Consider the following 21,199-nt stretch of genomic DNA (forward strand, 5'->3'; position numbering starts at 1 on the left):
AGAACAATATGTTTGGCAATTTATTTGCTTGTTTGTTTGTGTGATTTGATATGAACAGGAACGCCACTTACCTCCATAAAAAGAACGCCATCACTATGAGCACAATGCCGAAGCAGCTGAAAATGATGCCAACCAACACTGCCAAATTGTAGTCGTTGTGGGACTGCCTCAGTAAAGGTTGTATTTTCTCGCAGTTCGGTTGGAGTACAATCTATAAGATAGCAAGAAAAAATAACATTAAAGAAACAACATTGAATAAACAGAAACAATTGTTGCATTTTATTATTGCAGCTGTAAAATTTTATTGACTTTTTATGAAAATTCGTTCGAAGAAATTAAAAGGAAAAGAAGAAGGAACGATTTTATTGCTTTTTAAAAGAGTAGCAGAAAAAGTGTTGTGTGAAATTTGCATACTTATTTGCGAGTATTGGATAGGAAATTAGTTAAGTGCAACATTTAGCGGTTCAATTAAAAGTAGTAAACGATAGCAGTGCTGTATTCCATTATATTGTTGTAAATGTAGTAGAAGTGAAAAGTTAACTATGGACAGTGGCGTAGCCAACATTGTGCATAGTGAGATTATAGTCGATAATATTCTTTTGGCAATGTTTTTGCATTGTTTTATATATAATCTATATGTACTATACATTATATTGTCAAAGGGGCGATCTCACCCGCTCTGGATACGCCACTGCCTACCGAGAAATGTTATACGTAAGGCTTAAACAATTTACGGGTTTCAGCTAAAGTTTACGAAATATCTCAGTTAAAAAAATTATAACAGATTCACATATTTCACAAAGTTTTTTTTTATTAATTCAATACATGTAATATTAATTAAAGTATAAAGTAATGGTTATACGAAGAGAGGCAAAAAAAATTTTTTAAATTTTTTTTAAATATATAAACACATTTATTAGGTAAATAAGATTTTTTAATAAATTTTATTTTATAGAATATCTATAGGCATATTGAAGAACTCGTAGAAGATTTAAATACTTTAGATAGAAGATCTCAAAAATAGTTACGTATCAATATGTTTTTTTAGTAACCTAGAAGCCTTATTTGCCTTCAATTTTAATTAATTAAATATATAGGTATAAGAAACAAATCAAATTAACAGTCGCTACATGAAGGAGAACGTGCCATGAAAATATAGAATATAGAAAATATAGGTTCTTTTAGTTACCTAGCTGTGAAATGCCATAGATTTTCATTATTTAAATTTATTTAAAAAATAGACAAAATTAAAATAGGAATCAATAGGTTCTTATAGTAATAAAGAAGTCTTTTATGCTGTCGGTATTTATTATTTAAATGTATTTAAAAATAGAAAAGATCAAAGATGGCTACATAGGTTAGGGCGAGTTATTAGTATCACGAATCAATAAGTTTCTTAGTAACCTAAAATACTTAAAAGTCCTAGATTCATATCAATTGAACGTATTTACATAATAGGGGACAGCAAAAGAATCTAAGTTGCCAAGAATATGTTGTGGGTATAGAGAATGATACTCCAGTTAAAAATCTATTTAAAGTGGTACTATTTGAAGAAAACCTCGGAGGCAGTTACCTTTTCAAGAGAAGGAAAGACTAAGTACTGGATAAACTGTCACAATCTGTTTCTGGCTGCGGTTATATATATTTTAATAGAGGATAATGCTGAACACGGGTTAGATTAACATACAGTTGCATTGGCCAATTAAATAAAGTAAAAGGAACAAACTTCTTAGCACATATTCAAATTTTCTTGATTCATTAAAAAGAAACTAAGCCGTCTGGCTTATTTTTAAAATTGTATTTTTATGTAGAAATCAGTGCGATAAAAGGGGGAATGAAATTTATTCGAAAAATAAACAAAAGTTAAAGGACAATTAATTTTGTTTTATGTAAGTTAACTTTATGGATTTTCATGTAGAATACATGAAAAATGTATTCTTCGTAAATTTTCCGAAATTGCACTAAAATTGGTAGGAAAAGGTTTGCCATTTAAGTTGCAATTTCGAATTTTACAGATTTTATGGAGCCTTTAGGTGTCGTCCTGTAAGGCAAGAGCAAAATTTACATTTGCATGTGTTGTGTATGTTAAAACAAAAAACAAACTAAAATTGTTTTCTTTTAAAAACAAAAACGAAAACAGAAAAAAAATACAAAATAGTAAAAATATAACAAAAACTAACGTAAAATTATGCTAAGGAAATGCAAAACTGTAATAAAAATGCTTTACGGAAAAGTGACTTTACTTTGTTCGGGTGCAGGAAGATTTATGTTGGCTTATAAAATGGGAAGCACCTGTTTTTGCATATAAAAATCATTAAAGTTAACCATTTGCTGTTCTTGTTGTTTTTGCATTAATATAATTTATTTTTTTGTTTTTCCATTTTTATTATTCAAAGCAATTGTGGCAGAAATTGTAAAACAAACCATGAGCACAAATAAAAGAATACAAAATAAAAATGTAGTTAAATGAGCGTCATTTTGCATTCGGATAAACAATTTAAATTTGAATTTTAAGCAGTCACTTTATGTAAGAGATACATATAGCTGCCGCCTACAGTAAGATATTTAGATACAAAAATGTATATTAAATGAATAAGATGAAATAACATAACGAGGTGCATAGTTTATTGCAATAAAACAGAAATGTATGCACCAAGAAAGTATGGTATATGGTAAGGTTTTGTCAAATGTCATGTTATCTTGAAATATATTTATGCCATCAGCTAGCTAACCGAAGGATATGTTTATTTAAGAAAAAACAATGACTATATTACTACTATGGTACTACTATAATAGTACAGAATATGAGTTAAATAATTTTAATATAAAACTGGATTAAATATAATTAAATCTAATGAGAGGATAAAATATTAAAAGATCCCATAAAAAGTGAGAAACCCTAAACAATAAACACATGACTGCTTCTGCACTGTTTTTAGCTGTGCAGTTATCAGCACTGTTAACTGTACTGTTAATCATACTGTTAAGAAACATAAAATGTTACCATATACATATAATGTTTGTATTAATATAGAGTAATGTTTATAAATAATGAGTATTATAATATGATGAAGTGATAAACATTAATCCAGTCAAGGCATAAAGAGGGGTTTTGAAGATACCTCGAGTTAATAAAGTGCTTCAATATAAAGAATAATATTGTTATAATGAGTATTAAATACTCATAGGTTTAACAGATTATAGTACTTTAAAAATCGATTTAAATCTGATTAAAACAAATAAAATTTAAAAGTCTCACAAAAAGTGATGAAATTCGAGAGAAAGTCCTTTGAGAAAATTAGGAAAAAATAATAGAAGTTCCAAGAACTCTACAAATGTTCTCATGTCTGCTATAAGATTTAATCATGAATTATTCAAAATTAAGGTTTTAAGTCTAAACAAAATTAAGTATTTGTTTTTCACTTGACCTAATATTGTGAATTAATTTTTGAATAAATTCTATTTTTCATTTCATCCTAACAATTTTTATTCTGAATATCTGAGTACATAAATAAATAAATAAATATATAAGAGTATGCATATATCATAAGATTATATAAAAATGAAGTATATATGTTAGTGAATAAAAGTGTATGGAAAGATATTGACATTTTGACATGTTGATATGTGCTTTAAAAAACTTTAACTGAAGAAAAACAAACTTTTTGGCAAATATAAAATGCGCACAAATAGAAAAAGTTCTAAAACCAAAAGTTGTTACCAATAACAACGTGAATATAAGGAAATAAATATCTATATATCGGAAATTTAAAAAAAAAAATTATCTCAAGTAAAATAGCACAGAAAGCAAATCTTGAAATTTATTTATTCTTTTTTTTTTTGCAAAAGCATCCAAAACGTAATAAACTTGAAATGATATAACGATATAACAACTGACATACATAATCAAAAGTACATAACATTTTATTAAAAAACAAACTAAATAAAATATCCTTAAAAATATTTAATAAAAGTATATGAGAATCCATACGAATGCATTAGCACGAGTCAAAAATTAGTGAGTGACCTCAGGAAAGATATTTATTAAAAATTTAATAAAATGCCAAAAATTTCAAATGCAAAAATAAAAGCTACGAGAATGCGGGTTCCAGGTATGCTAGGTTCCAGTTATGCTAGGTTGACAAAAATGTTTACAAAGTTCTTTAAGAGATTGGCAATTTTGATGTTGCCAAAATTTTGCCAGAATTTTAGTTTGTGATTTTATTAGCCACCCACAAAACGTGGGCCCAGATGGTTGCAAACAAGACAACTCCTTACGTGCACACACATATATATCCAATCCATAAAGCTAACTTTGCACATGTTTCAGGTTTCGGTTGATAGTGTGAAAAGCTTACCTTTCTTGGTTCGGAAAATTTGCCAAGCACCATTTTTTTTGGATTTATCACGCTGATAGTTGTAGCTGCAACTTTGACTTCGTATATAGAGTTTGTTGTTAGATTCTGCAGTATCATCTGTAAGCAAATGGAAAAAATTTTCATATTATATACAGTTTTTATAGAGTTTATATATTTAATAAAGAAACTGGCAAGTGCAAGCATAACGCAAAAATATATGAGCAAACAAATTTCTGTTGGCAGTTGATTTGAGTCCTAGTTTTGCTATTTATGCATTTCTTAAAGAGTTTCCTTTCATGTCTGTCTGCATGTGTGTTTACAGGCAATATACTCCCACCTCAACTCATAAGATATTAAATATATCAACAAAAAAAAAAATATTTTTATATTTCAACATAAAAACTTTTGAGGATGTAGTAAAAATTTGTTTAGAAAAATGTAACAAAACCCAAATTGGATTTTTGATATAAAACGCGAATGCACTTTTGGCAAATATTTTTGATAAAAAGTTAGGTAAACATTTGCTTATATGACAAATTATAAATAAAAGTGAAATACATTACTTGCTCTTGCAATATATATAAGACACAACCATATTAGAGCTAATAATTGTATAGGAAAACGAACAAGAAATATCTTAGAGATTTTAAATAAAGCAAAGATTAATGCGCATTAATCCAATGTGAATTTTACTTTTTAAAGATGAGAACAATATCAGCTTCAAAACTTATAGATCTAAATATTTAAAATAATAATTATTAAATCTAATTCAAATTGCTAATGTGTTGCTTATCAGTGGATATATATAATATGTTGCAAAGAAAGTGCTACCAATTCCTTTGATTTCATTGCAATACAGCAATATTATGCATTATTCAAGCACTTTTACAATGTCTAATCTTATTCATCGATAACAGTATATTGCCAATACTAAACATCATCAATCTACTATTCTGAAATTACTTTCATAATAAATTTATTTGAATATAATATTAGATGCGTAAAATACGCTGCAAACTTTTTTCTTATAAGGTAAATATCCCAAATAAAAAGTTTGTTTATCATATAAGACTTTTTAATTCGTTACTATGTTATAAAAATACACATTTTAGAACAAAAATAAATTAAATAGAATTCCTATTACATCTATAAAGTAAGCAAAGTAATTTATTTTATTATTATTTCTAGAGAAGACAATGCCACACTGTGACATATAAGCCCTATTGTGTTATCCATGAAGAAACACTATTAACTAACTCGGAAAAAGTTAGTTAATAGTTATGCCCAATAAACTTATTGAAAACTCAGTGCCGGTTAAGATTTGCTACATACAAATATATCGCCCAAATGTAGATTTGAGTGGAATTCATAAAAGTGATTTTTTAACTCTAGTACCATTAATACTATTATCGAACAGATAATGCAAAATGAAAAGCTCTCTATATTTTGATAAACAGACGACGCTGTACTGAGAACCAACTGTGAGCATAACAGTGTTTACGAAGTTAGGACAGGGTTAACAGGGATCCTATCCTTGATCCTAAAAGAGGTTATGATTGTATTGGTTTTAAAGAAAAATGAAAAATTTAAAAAGACGAAATATGAAAAGATGTTATATCACCAAACGATGAAAAGAGAGTTGAGTATCAATAACGAAAGAAGTAATATATCTTTTGTATATAAATATTTCAATTACTTATACCATATAATTTGTGAATGGAATTGTTGTTAGGCATGATACTTATTACAGTAAGACTAAGAAGAAAATAAGTAGAATAAGAAAAATGCAATACTTTTCTCTCGTTCAAGACTGCAGACTTTATTTATTGATAGCTAAATGAAAGTACTAGACATACTTCTCGACAACCATAAGATGTATGCAGATGAGATAGCTGGAAGTTTCATTCTGTATTTCATAGAATATGCAGATGCTTGGTTCTGTTAGTCCCATAGTTTAAAGCTAGAAGTTAACAGAAACATGCTCAGTTAAGAAACGACTGATACATTTAAGTAAAGCAAAGCAGTTTACACTTATACATGCTATTAATGTTCGACTAAATTTCTTTGAGAAACTTTGCATTTATACGACAATTATTGAGATCTTCTACACATCATATCACGGTAGTATTTTTAATACAAAAAATTAAAAATTGTGTATCAAAAGCTTAATTTTATATAATTAATTTGTGTAATTTTATACCACATGTGTATTTTCAACGAATGCTGTTTCAAGTGAAAAATTAAATTCAACAAAAACCATTTATAGTTCAATAAATTATTATTGTGATTTTAAGCGTTGTTGTATAAGAAAAATCCTTTTTCCACCAACTGAAAGAGAAGAATACAATTTTTCACAAGTTGTAAAGAAAATGAAAGATTTGGACATTAGAAGTTCGCACCTATAGCTTTGCTATTTAATAGGATTTAAAAAAATGCAGTAATTTTATGTAAAACAATTTTATGACATTAAAGAGTTAAAAGGTTTTCCTATCAAATGTTTTATTATTATAAAAAATAATTTAAGCCTATAAAAAAGGTGAATTTTAATTAAATCGACGTTTTATTGACATACAAATTTTAAAAATATTAATCAGAAAATTCATATAAAATAAGTAAACACGTTAACTTAATGAAAAAACATTTTCCCAGTAAATATTTTTATTTAAATATAAACATTTATTATTAAAAAAAAACCGACAGACAAAATATTTTGTTAGAACAAATTAAAATACATAAAAAAAAATTAATTTGCAAATAGTTTCATAAAAATATTTCTGTTTTTGCATATATAATATGGAAAATGTTTTTATAAAAAAATGGTATATGTATAAATATTTTTGAGATGTTTAGTGTTTGGTTGAAATTTTAAAATTGTAGTGTCGAAGTGTACACTAGTAAAAAATCTTATACCAAAATCCAAACAAAAACAGAGTGCACTGGTTTTTTTGGGCATAGACAGTTCTGTCCTGTTCCAAAGTGAATATGTACTCATATGCGGGCGACATTTGCAACTGACGGTATGTATCAAGTTATGCATTCTAGATAAAGTTTTTCAAGTGTATATGTGTGTAAACATTTAATAATTTTATTTATAAATTTAACCATTTTTTTTAAACGAAAATTGCATTGTTTTGCTGTGGCAATCCCTTCAACACAACCTAAAATATTTGTTCATATAACAAACTTTATTTTTTAGTACTGCTAACAAGCCAAACATTGGAAATTGCAGAGATAATAAAAAAAATGTAGTTTTCTATATATATATATTTATATTTCATTGTTCTCTGGTATGCAGAATTGTTACATCTTTTATCTCTGCGATAAACGTTTTTTCGCAATGTTGGTGTTAGGAATTTCAAAGCCATAAATATAACGAAATCAACGCCAAAAAGTATGCAGCAGTTTATCGCGTCATTCTACTGTCAAAGATAAACTGCAAAAAATGGCAACTTTTTGGTTTGTTTTAACTTTTCTAGAGTGCAGGTATGTGCGAAAAAAAACATTCAAGGATATCGATTTTTATTGACGGATTATGCCAAATATTTTCACCACGCCCTTTCGTTGTTGTTGCCACCATCCAATATGGCATAAAAAATTAAAATAAAACTAGGGAATGATAAAACGAAAAACACGAGAAATCAAAACTAACACAACACGTTTGGCAGTTTTAAAAATAAAGCCAAATTTTGCTGATATAAACGAAACTTGACACTTTATTGCCACTTGCCAAAGGATATTTAACAGCATATTTGATAACATTTATTGCAAAATTGTTTGCTCAATTTTTTTTGTTTATTTTTGCTTTGTTTTGGATGTTCTGAAAATGTGCTAGTATGCAAACATTATTATTTATTCGCTTACCGCTGTTTCCAATTCCTTTGCTGAAGCATTTATTCTTATATCGCGATGCGTATCCAGACCCATTAAGCGTGCTTTAATTATATAAAAATCTATGGTATTATAGAACTCAAAAGGGCGCTTCCAACGTAAGGTGAGCGCATCCATTGAGTGACACGTTAAATTGACAAGAATTGGCGCGCTTGGTCCGCCCACATCAGTACGTTGCACAAATTCGGATGGTTCACCTTCATTTTTGGTAGTGAACGCCTTCACAGTGACACGATAATCGGTATATGGTTCTGTAAGTACACAAAAAAAAATTTTTTTTTTGTTTATTTTTATTTAAATTAAATTAAAATTGAAGAAATTATCGCAATAAATAAATGGTCAGCTTCAGATTAAATAAAACATTTATAAGATTTGGCGCAGGTATTGTTCGCAGTGGCTTTCATATTGTCGACATTTATTTTAATGAGTTTTAATGTATTATCGTAAATACCTTTTAATTAATCAAATTTAACACCAATGACATAAACGTTACTCCTACGGTTAATGGTCATGTGTCCTTGTAAGCATATATTGAGCATATAATGAGCGTGTGACTGCAATTGTCTACTAGCTGGATTAATGGAATATTTAATAAGATATTAAACTGAATTCATTTAATAATAATGCTGAAGTGCTTTTAATATTATGGCTTAGCCACCGCGCAGTGATTAAATTTATAATTAATTTTGAATTTTTTCCACAACTATAATTTTATTTTTACTGCAGCATAAAAGTGTGGTGCTACTATGTAAGCATACTACTTCCCATTCATAAATTATTCATATAATTTAACAAAATAGTAGATTGTTGTGAAAAAACTAAAACATTGCTTAATCAAAGCTATTGTAGAGTATGATACTTAAAGTAAAAAGTATACTGTGATGTAATAGTTAAGAGGCATATATATACACATTATTTCTTAACAAAGTAAAATGAATGTGAGAAAAACAGTTTTCTATATTTAATATAAAAAGTTAGAGGATGTGAAAAAAAGGTGTACGCAAACAACATTCAGCTCAAAAACTCATAAAATTTTAAGAATGGCTCGAACAATTTACTTAATTCTTCCTAAAAACACGTGCAACGGTTGTTTGCTTAATAGGGCGTTTCTTTGAAATAGGTGCACGTTAGAAGGAGAGGTTATTATAATGAAAAGCTCATAATATAAAGTATTGATATACCACAAGCGAACTAAAAAAATTTTGGATCATTTGGATCAAATGATCCAATATTTTCTAAAAAAATTGGATTTGAAGCATCATAATTTCCCAACTTAATTTAACTACAGGGACGTATTATATATTAAGTTAAATCAATTTAATTAGTCAAGAAATGGATTAAGCTAATGGAGGCATTTCCTTCTCGGGAATATTCCTGCAGTAAAGCATGCCCATCATAAGAAGCAATTAAAATCCAGTAGGTATCCCCTGTTACTGTTTGGAGTATGAAGGGAGGGTCTAAGGAAGTTTCACTTAAGGCGTTTTATCGGGAATTTGCGTATGGAACCATGGCTGTCAGTGCCTACAGCAATGTCTTTTGACTAATTGGGGTTGGCCTCTTAAATGAGAATATCATGGTGGCTATGGTGAAAACTCAATGATATGCGGGTAGAATGACTGTATTTATTACTTTCACTGATGTGGCTTTTCATACTACAACCGTATGTTGTTCCTCAAATAACAGTAGAAGCGTTAGATGGTCCTCGCTTTTCACTCAAAGAGATAACTACAACCAAATATATATTAAAATATTAAAAAACAATTAAAAAACTTTGCACTGTGTCGGATTGCATTTACTCCAAAGACATTCTTAACAATATCTATCATATGCAGTAAATAAAATTTAACTATAATGCAGAATTAGTTTTGTATAAGAAATAAAATATATTTTGCTTTGCAACAAATAAGTAGAGCCATATGTGGAAGACAAGTGAGCAGATTTTTTTTATATAGTATTCTTCATTTAAGTTAAGAGAGAACAATATATTCACCAACACAATTTTTGCAGCTTTTCAGTTGAAATTTAAGCTTCAAATAAGTTTAAACTTGCAGGCATTTTTGCTTTATTTAAAATCGCAGTGTTCAATTGAAGTGGCTTTTTAATAATTTTCCATAAAAAAAACCAAAGTAAGTGTAAGTGGCTTAAAAATTACCAAACCACTTTACGGTAAATAGCCTTCAAGCTATTTATACTGTTGTCTATGTAATACTTTTATACTGAAATCTGCTTTTATGCCAACCACCACATATGGTATCCTTAGTCAACATTTAATATTTTTAAAAAGTATTAAGCAGATTCGATATGCTTTAATCGCATAAAAACCAAAGCGATTTTAAAAGAGCACACAGCTTACAGTATTAATGCTACAAGTATATCACAATTTATGTATTGTTAACATTTATTAATGGCAGCTTACATGGCGTATGAGCGACAATTTCATACACATTTTTTCATACACTCAGTAGTTTGTTGAGGACTTTCGACAAATGTTTACCACAACAACGAATAGTAAGCAAAGTGCGAATGTTATATATAGCATATTTTATTGTTTTCAACATTTTTAAGTATTTGTTTAAATTTAAGTTTAATAAAAGATACTCGCTCACTGGCTCAGTCACTCGTATAGTGAAGGGAGTAGTCGTAATTGTAAAACTTTTTAAATTCAAAAGCAACAAATGCGTACATTTTAATTAATGTTTAATTAAAGATTAAAAATATATAATGCGTAGCGAGAGTCAGTTGACATATGTGGTAAGTTTATTAATAAAAAGTTTTTGTTTTTAAAATACATTTTATTTAAAATGAAATTTGTTACTACACGGAAGGCATGAAATGGTATGTGAAGTTAATGCCAATGAAGAAGAATGCCTCGTTGCTTGAATGTAAAGTTTTGCACAACAACAAAAATAATTAAAGAAAATACTGAAATTAAAAATTTTTTATTAAAATGCGTTGAAAATGCAAAATACATCAACATGACTTGGTAATTAATTAAACAATGTGCGCACAGCAGTCAAGTTGATGTTGGCAAAAAACCAACAAGCCAACAATATGGTTTACTTTTCACCAGATGCAGTGTAGCAACTTTTTTTTGTACTTCATAACCGATGGAAACTGATGGATCTCGTACTGTGCGAAGGCATTCCTTCTTTCGCTGTGTTTTTGATTGTAATTAAACTGAAGCGCGCGGGTTGCGGTTTAAAATATATATAAAAAGTAAGATTACTACGTCTTTTACGTAAAATTAATTGCAACATGTGGGTTGCAACGTTGCATAAAACATCCTTCTTCGCTCAGGATCCTCAATTTTTTATGTTAAAACTTGCGAAGAAAGCCTTCTCAAGTATAATATAAGAATAAAACAAGCGAGAGAGTAGTTTTTTATCGCAATTTATTTGTAAATTCTTTTTCAAATTTTGTGCAATTAATTTAGTCCTGCTGTTCTGAAGCAAAAAAAATGTGAAGCATGGTTTTAGGGATTTTATCGATGGATTCTATATACTTGGAACACTTTTTTAATTGACTAAGAAATTGATTCCTAGTTCAACTAGTGTTAAAACAAATTTTAATGAGATAAGTGGTTGTGAAAAATTACATTTAATATAAAAAGGGTAGGAACGTAAAACAGAGAGCTGAGATTAAACTCATAAATACTTTAATAATATGATGTCATCAAATGTAAGAGTGAAAGTTAAATAATAAATTGAATAATTGAGCATTAGGCAATTCGATTCAATCAAATTTAAAGAATTAAAAAAAGACTAACAAGAATTAAGGTAATATTCATTAAATACTAAATATAAATTCATTGATATAAATTCATTCTAAAAACATTACAGTATTCGATATGAATGCAATTGAGCTTTTATATTTTTAATTAATTATATTATATATAGCTTTAATTAATTAAATACAGTTTGTATCCTCGATTTTGATTTATTTATAATGATTAAAGTGCTTACTGTACTCGAGATTCAAACTACACCTGTTATATCAATTGAATGAATATGCAGTTATATTATAAACCATACTAATGATATTAAAAAAATATCTCTTAAAAAGTTTATACTTTTGTAGATTTGTATTTCATTTTTAATAGTATCTATACATATCATCACCTGTATTGAAATATTTTATTTAACAGATTATTTTAATGTAATAAATTTTATGAAAATCCTAAATAATAACAAAAATTACTGAAAAATACTTACTTAAATTCGACAACACAAAATGTATAGTAGATTCAATAGCATTTCTGGTATTTTTCACAATTTCCACGCCCGTTTGATTATCATGTATGTGGAACACATGATAACCAGCAATTGCACCATTTTGATTTTTAGGTGGATGCCAAGACATCGTTATGCTATTGCCAGTTACTTCCAATACGGTAAGATTTTGAGGTTTACTTGGCACTGCAAAGAGAAAAGTAAAAAAAAAATTAAATTTAGATATCAAAAGCAAATACAGGCAAGAGAAATATTTTATTTAAAGAAAAAAAAAACATACACTTTGTGTATGTTACTTATACTTTAGATTTCTATACAACTACAAATATATAATAATTCTAAATAAAAACATTTAAAGCTGTAAAAAAGGTTTGTGTACACAACTGCCAAATCAAAGTCTGTTTAAGTCAGTCAGCGTATATATTGCAGTGTATATCCGGCATATATCAAATACCATAGCATATTGACTTAAGACTTATAGCTAAAGGATTGTGAACTAAAGGACCCACAAACAGCAGCTCAACAGACGAATTAAGTAAAAAAAATATAAATAAATAAAAGTATAATAAATAAAAGCACAAAATATAAAACTCAAACGTTTTCTTATGTTATTATAAGGTTTCCATAAAGTAAAGTAAAATATTAAAGGACATACAAAAGAAAGCAACATGGAAGCTTTAGAAAATTTGAAATCACACAAAACATACTTCGTGCAGCGTCTTTGGATAAAGATAAGCAAACAGAGTTAAAAGTGTTATATATACATATGTGTTTATATATTATAGTATCTATGTTTTATTTATTTTTTTAATATTTTTATTTTAACTGCTTTTTCTGTTGTTGAAAGCTTAAAGCTTAGTGAAATAGTCAAAAGAATTTTTTACGGATTTTTCTAAAACAAGTCAAAGAGCAGAAAATGCCAAAAAAATAAGTTTCCTTAAGGCGTAACATACATTTCAGTGCAGTGCCGAATCTTTCATTTCGTTTTAGATACTATATTTGTGTTTTACACAAGTACGAACGAAGCAACAATACTTAATCTGAAAAATTTTTTTAAATATACGCAAAAGTAAATTTATGAATGATTCTTAACTACTTGAAAATTATCACAACCTAAAGGTCAACAATACTAAACAGGCGTGTGTAGAAGAAAAAATGTAGCATATTTCTAGGGATTCACAGAAGAGTTTGTTCATTTACAATATCCTTGCATAAACATAATTAATGTGAAACAGTTTAATGATTACATTTAAAATTATAAGTAAATTTACATATCCTCAATAATAAATCAATAATAATAAGTCAATTAATTTTTCCTTATTTTGTGCAGTTCGAAAAATATCACCAAAAAGTACTTAATAAAAAGAGTTAAAGAAAATAAAATTCTCTATTGAATAGTAAGAACCAAAAAAAAATCATGATTTTCAAATGCTAAAATAACTTAAAATATAAAAAAAGCAATGCCCAATAAGGTTAAAGGATTCCATACTATAGAAACTAAAGCAATTGAACATATACTAATAAAGGAATTTCAAGTTAACATAACTATGAACACAAATGTTAAACATAAGGACTAGTGAAAACTTTCAACTTTTAATGGACGGAAATTAAGAGAGCAGAAAGAATATACATACAAAGCAAATTAAAGGATATGAAGTAGAATAAATTGAAATTGCATATTGTTGTAGGCGACAACTGTAGGTCATTGAGTGAGCAAACCCTACAAATGGCAATTGATTGCAAACAAGGAGCACAAAACTTCAGTAAAATATTTTCTAAATATGTTTAAATTACTGAAAGGATATTGGCACTTAGTCACTCAAATAAATACATACATAAATATAAATGTTTTTGCATATGTGCAAATGAAATGAAGCTGCTAACTAACAAAGGCGATAAAATAAACTTACACTAAGTAAGTAGCGAGCAAAAAAAATCAAAATTTAAACAATTTAATATATATATTCAGTTGGTATTGGGAAGGAAATAAAAATGGGAAACGATTGAAACATAGACAGGAAGCACAAATTTGTAACAGCAAAAGGAAATGGCATTGAATCAGTGTCATTGTGCAGAATATGCTATTAAATTGTTGAAGTAGAAAAGTTGCTGTAAGCACGTGTAGTTTTATCAGAATGGTTGGCTGGTTGGATGGTTGGTTGGTTGGTTTGGTAAGGATGTGGAAGTGAATGTGGGTGTTAAAAAAATGTTTTTGAATCGAAATCAATTAAACAACAAATGAAGCACATTTTAGTGTCGAGCAGATATACAAGATATAAATGTTGCTATGTTCGATTGAACGCTATCTTCATCAGGTTACAGGTAACACAAAACACATTTGAGTCCAGAAAACCGTACGTTTTGCATTTTGTATGAAACGTACGATCTTTTTAATGGCATTTACTCGTATGCAAGTCGAAAAAAATATTCCAAACTGCCATTTTATCTCAAGATTTTCATTTTCAATATGGCATTGGCATTTGTATAATTATAGTTGCTTTTGTAATGGTGTCGGAGTTAGTGCTACATAAGCCAATCACAGTCAGTCAGTTAGTCAGTCAGTCAGTTAGCCAGTCAGCTTTATTAGTATTGAGTGCTGTTATGGGAAAATTCTTTTAAATGTACTTTCCATAAAGGCAATGATTATGGTGGCTGCTGTCGGTTGATTGCTAGTCATAGAAGGAGTAAGCAGGCGGACTGGACGATGGCAAACCATGCTTAATGCTGCCATAAAAATGCAGAGGCGAAGAGTTGGAAAAAAAATTACATTTCAATTAGTTTGGTTTATTAATGGTTTTTTATAATTAAAAAAGTTGAAATTAATATGTTTTTCACTACTTTTTTGGTTGGAAAATATATTAAAAATGAAATGAATAACTGTAGAGAGTGCAAGTTAGTGTAGTATATATATTAAAGGATAAAGTTATTTTTGAAACGTGATTAAGTAGTGAGAATATTAAATATTTCGCATATTTAATAAAATCAGACTGCTTTTCTGGTTAGAAGGTTAAATTATTAGAATAAATTTATTACAAAATGAATTATTTATTGTACCTTACTGCTTTAATAAATTTTTCCTAGATTATGTTCTATACATAAGAAAGAATACATAAATCATAATACAAATAATGCCTCTACAAACAGAATAGTATTGCAATTTAACAATTAAAAATAAAAATAAATTTCATTAATTCAATTATTCTACAGCTGGTTTATGATTTCGTTCTAATATAAATACAGCAAGTAAATTTGTTCAAAACTCAAGAAAAATGTGTAACATAAAAGTTAAGTACGGCTTTGGGTCTGTTGGTTAAACAGCGCTAACTCTGAGCTTCAAATTTGGCAGGATACCAGTTAGATTCCTGGTACTTGCAGTTTAAAAAAATTATTTACGAATAATTGAATACAAGAATTATTTCCAAGACCACTAATGATAGGTATTTGCCAATACTCGAAACAGCTGTATGATCAGCCAAAAATTCAATTAATTAAAATAATATAAAATAAATTTTTGTTGTTGTAGTTCACTACTGTTCGAAAAACCTCTTTATAAATTTTTCATATAGGATTAAAATGTAAATCAATAATACGTTAGCTTTAATAAAATAAGCTGTGTGTAGTGTGTATATACACAGAGTGAAGAATATTAAATATATTTACAGAAGGCGATGATATACAACCTCATGTATTTTTTATATATGATAAGTAAAAGTGCATACATATTTTTATATGTCAAACAATAAAGAAGTTTTCACGCCTTTATCTTATGATGTCTAAAAGATCTTCAGCGTATTCATTGCTATTAAATTTTATATCAGTAGATCAACTATCAATCACATACAAAATATCCTAAAATTGTTAGTAAAATTTTATAAAATATGTTTAAATTTTTTAATATAACTTAAAATTTAAAACTATACATTGAAATTACTGTGATAGTCTACAAAGCATTTTATCACTATTATGTTCAACCATTTGAAAATTTTTATGTTTTTCATAACTCAGAACAAAATGAGTTCAAGCTTACCGCCTACAATTTACTGACTAAACACATTTTTAAAATTATTATTTTTTTTTTAGTGAATAGATGCATTCTTTTAATACTTAGAATTAGATTTTTTTCGTAAGTCAAAGTATTCAGAAAGTAAAGCCTTAATCTCGTATTTAAGTGCAAGGCAGACTGTTAAGTTTTTTGTGGTTCATCGTCTTTAGCTGGACGGAGTTCAGTAAACGGTTTGTAATTCGTACGAAATTTTAATACAAAAGCTTAAGTTCAGTCACATGCGTCTTTTTAATACAAAGAAAATGTCAAACTTGTGGGCTGCACTGAGTTTACACTTGGCTGCACATATTCGCCAAAGGAAATATATATATATATTTATATATATATAAATGGCATGCAACTCACAATGGTGGCAGGCAATGTTGGCCTAGGTGATCCTAAACGGATAAGCATGAAGCTTAAAATTAAATATTTTAAATGAGAAACGACGTAATAGTTGTACAAAGCCGCCTTAAGCTTGGTTAAATACATTTTTTTTAATAGAAAAATGACAATATCTGCTGTCATTTCAAATAAATTCTTAACAATTTTTCACTTTTTTGTAGTTTTAACAAAGACAATAAAGTCAAAGAACTTTTAGTCGAACATTAATGTTATTAACATAACAGTTTAATTATTAACAGTAGACTTAACATTACAGCGATTATAATATACAGTGTGTGTACTTTTTTAAAAGAACTTTTATTTATGGTGTTTTCTATTAATTAAATAAATTAAATTTAAATAATTTTTAATTATTCTCATCTCACTTTTTGAGAAACAACTTTATTTATAAATACAAATAAAAAGAATTTTATTTCGACTAATTTGTTGCTTTTTGTTTTGCTTAACAATGGCTGCTGACTTCCGCTTGTTTCATATGTTTGCTTTTACTTCCGTTAGACATAAATTGTCTTGCTTGGTTTTTTATTTTTCACCAATGCTTGTTCTGCTATTTTCCACTTAGTTTAATTGGTAATGTTTTTTACGTATACGCCAGAAACTGTAAGTGTAAGTTTACTTCCAGTAAAACATGTGCATTTGGAGCATATTTTGCTAAATTTTTTGCAAAATTAAAATATTTAATATTTCTTTATCGTTGTTTCATAATATTTTTGTTATTTACAACTAATATTTCTATTTTATTTTTTAGGTTTTATTAATGTAAACAAACGTCAACACATGTGAACAGACGTTACGAACTAAGTTTCGTTAACATGACAACGCAACAAAAACGAGTCTCGATAGGTCAAATTTTTGAAATTTATTGAACCAAATTTTATTAAAATTTTTTATACATTTACATTCGTTAGTTTAATTTTTTTTTATCAAATAAAAGTCGTAGAGGAGTTTCATAAATTTTATGCTGAAAATTAAATTTCCAACTGCATTTTTCGAGATCTAATCAATAACCTAAATGATGGCCCAATTGGAATACATTTTTTCATTTTGAACTTTATTAAATCAATAGAAAAAATTATTAAAACCCATATATTGTAAGTCGGAGTGAATATGTGAAAGTATGCTATGAATTTGTAAAATCTTCCTCTATTCATTAAAATAACTATTCAACTGTTTAACCCGTAGCAGAACTACGTTGTTAGTTGCCGAGGCGTATAAAATAGCTCTAGCTGTACTTCTTTACATCACTATTTTCTGTGGTGAATTGTAGTTGTATTCGAACTGCCATGACTCGGGGAGTTTCTGATTGAAGTGATTGAAGCCAAGTATATCTGATATAATTAATATAAATATTAATATAATCAATATATATTGCATTGATTTTCAGAGAGTACAATTCTGAATTAGTCTTTTTTGTACACTTACAAATCTATATCATTACGATCTCAGAGATTTTAAATCTCTGTAAATAAATGGAAAAACATTTTGCAAGAATTTTTTTAAAATTTTTTTTGCAGTAGTTTTTAACTTTTTACGCTCTATGCTTCTACTAGGGCCGCTAATATAAATACGTATAAAATAGGGTATCGACAAACGTAATTGCCAATACTTGGCTTCACTACAAATATTTATTTTTAAAAAAATTCTTTTTACTTTAGCATATATCCTGCATTTAAATAATTAATATATAAAAAAAAATTCATATTGATTTAAAAATTAATTTTTTTCTACACTCATAGCAAACTCATAAACATGCAATATAAATTTCATAAACGTAACCACGTAATATATTTTCCCTTAAAATTATTAAAATAAGGACGATATTAATAATTTTTCTTCCGAAACTATAAAATTTTTAACTCGTGTACAAATTAAAGGTTTTTATGTTGCGATAAATTGACTTGAAAAAGCAACGAGCAATAAAAGTCCACTCCGTAATAAAAAGTAAGTCAGAGTGCGGCAAAGTGTGGTAAAGTGTGGCAAAGTGTGGTAAGTTCAGCGCAATATAAAGTAACTAATTGCCTATCAAAAGGTTGTAGAAGCGAAATAATAAGGAAAAACCACCGACCTAAGCATGAATTACCGCTTATACAAACAATTTGAGACGCCACTAAAGGGTATCATTGACAGCATCAAATTTCATCAATGTCACGTTCATTAAAGCAGCGCCTAACAAGTTGTCTACGCACACATGCACAATTTAACACATGCCTCTACACACACACACACACACACACTCACACTTGGCTGCGCTTTGATGTCGTGCAGTGTCACAAATAAAAAGTTGCTAAGCAAAAATATGAGAAAAAGAAACAACAAAAAATAAAGTAAAAAAATGAAAACAAAAAAAAAAAAAAAGAAATGACAGTCAGAAAAAAGAAAAAGGAGCAAAAAGAGGTTGTTGTCCTTTTTTATGGCTTTTGACGTTACTGGAAAATGTGACAACTGCAGGCATCATACAATCGCACACATATGCATCAGCACGGCGATAAAAAATAGACATGTTGAAGTGCAGTTATGCGGAAGTTGTTTTAAGTCTTGTTATTTTATGAGTTGGTGTATGTAACGGAAGTAGGTGGTGTCTATGACAATTTTGCTATTGTTACACAGGCAAACGATGTGAGTAAACAATGTTTGCTTAAAAGTGTGTTGGTGTGTGTGTGTGTGTACGGTGTTTGAAATTTTTGTGTTTATGTGATATATGAACGACATATGACAATCAAAAGAATGAGCAACTATGGTGATTAATGTCTCGCTTACAACATTTACTCGCTGCTGTAAATGAACAAAATAAATAGAAAATAATAACAAGAAGAAGCTAAAATAATAAGCGAGAGAATGACAATGGAAAGAAAAAATAACATTGTTTTGTTTTCATTTTTAATCTTTTGGTACTTATTGCAACTACGCTTTAAGAGTTAAAATTTTCATTCTTATCTGATATTTAAGGGCTAGAGTACTGAATGAACGAGGTATGGACAAGCATAATAAAGGTACGTCTATACCTTTTAGATTAGTTAAAATTTTCATTCTTATTTGATATTTAAGGGCTAGAGTTCTGAATAAACGAGGTATGGACAAGCATAATACGGTACGTCTATATCTTATAGATTAGTTAAAATTTTCATTCTTATTTGATATTTAAGGGCTAGAGTTCTTAATGAACGAGGTATGGACAAGCATAATACGGTACGTCTATATCTTATAGATTAGTTAAAATTTTCATTCTTATTTAATATTTAAGGGCTAGAGTTCTTAATGAACGAGTTGTGGACAAGCATAATACGGTACGTCTACACCTTTTAGATTAGTTAAAATTTTCATTCTTATTTGATATTTAAGGGCTAGAGTTCTTAATGAACGAGGTATGGACAAACATAGTACGGTACATTTATACCTTTAAGATTATATCATATCAAGACTATTGATGTGTGATGCTTCACGAGGTAAACCTGGCTTTATATTGATTCTCATATGAGGTAACAAAACATCAGGGATCTAGAGAGGAAACCTTGCAAAAAAACATAATCTTCGATTATATCGATATCTTCAATGATTTGGTGACGATTATAGTGGATTATAAGGATCACGGGTACAATCTGACTTCATTTATAAAAAATTTATGTAAAATACTGAATTTACGTGAAATGAAATAATAGCATTCATTTTATCATCAAAAATATTAAAAATTTGAATATTTTTCTTTTTACGAATAATTTTAATATTTAAAACAGTTATTCATCTGATACTAGACTGATGACGTTGAGCAAAACTTATTAATTTTTTTGTTATTGTTATTCTTATATAATATAAGTTATTATTTGATTTTATAGTTATTTTTATATAAGTCCTACCAAAGTTTTAAATATTGAATTTCTACTACAGTGCAGAGTATTAGAGAATTGAGCTATGATTATTTTTACTTTTAATAAGCTTATGCGAGGATCTTAACCCTACATTATTTGTTTATATACTGATGTACTTATTTATTTACATAACTTTTCGAAATATTTATAAGGTTTCTAAAAAGGTAATTATAACTACTAAATTATTAACCCATATTATTACTACTACTCACTCATTTTGATTTTATATTTCGCAAAACTTTGATTAAAATTATTTTATACTGAATGTTAGTATACTCTGCATTTTAGCAATGCTTTTAGTTTCACTCATAAGATATATTTTTACAACTTCATACGTATTTTTAACAGTCAACTACAGCAGCTGATAAAATGGCTTGCGGTTAAATAAATTTGAAACAATCATGAACAGGAGTA

General features: G+C 28.1%; 1 protein-coding gene across 1 annotated transcript in view; it reads right to left on the bottom strand.

The window, feature by feature from the left end:
- Positions 1–21,199, bottom strand: part of LOC119676774 (tyrosine-protein phosphatase 99A-like) — a gene marked incomplete at its 5' end in the record, with an annotated part of 569,905 nt that overhangs the window by 21,406 nt on the left and 527,300 nt on the right. The window contains 4 exons of the mRNA XM_038088031.1: positions 72–211; positions 4,359–4,475; positions 8,220–8,497; positions 12,458–12,661. Of these exons, the coding sequence (XP_037943959.1) occupies positions 72–211; positions 4,359–4,475; positions 8,220–8,497; positions 12,458–12,661 (739 nt within the window). The remainder of the gene's footprint in view (positions 1–71; positions 212–4,358; positions 4,476–8,219; positions 8,498–12,457; positions 12,662–21,199) is intronic.

The sequence above is a fragment of the Teleopsis dalmanni genome, chromosome 2, assembly GCF_002237135.1.
Source record: "Teleopsis dalmanni isolate 2A chromosome 2, ASM223713v2, whole genome shotgun sequence".
Taxonomy (NCBI): domain Eukaryota; kingdom Metazoa; phylum Arthropoda; class Insecta; order Diptera; family Diopsidae; genus Teleopsis; species Teleopsis dalmanni.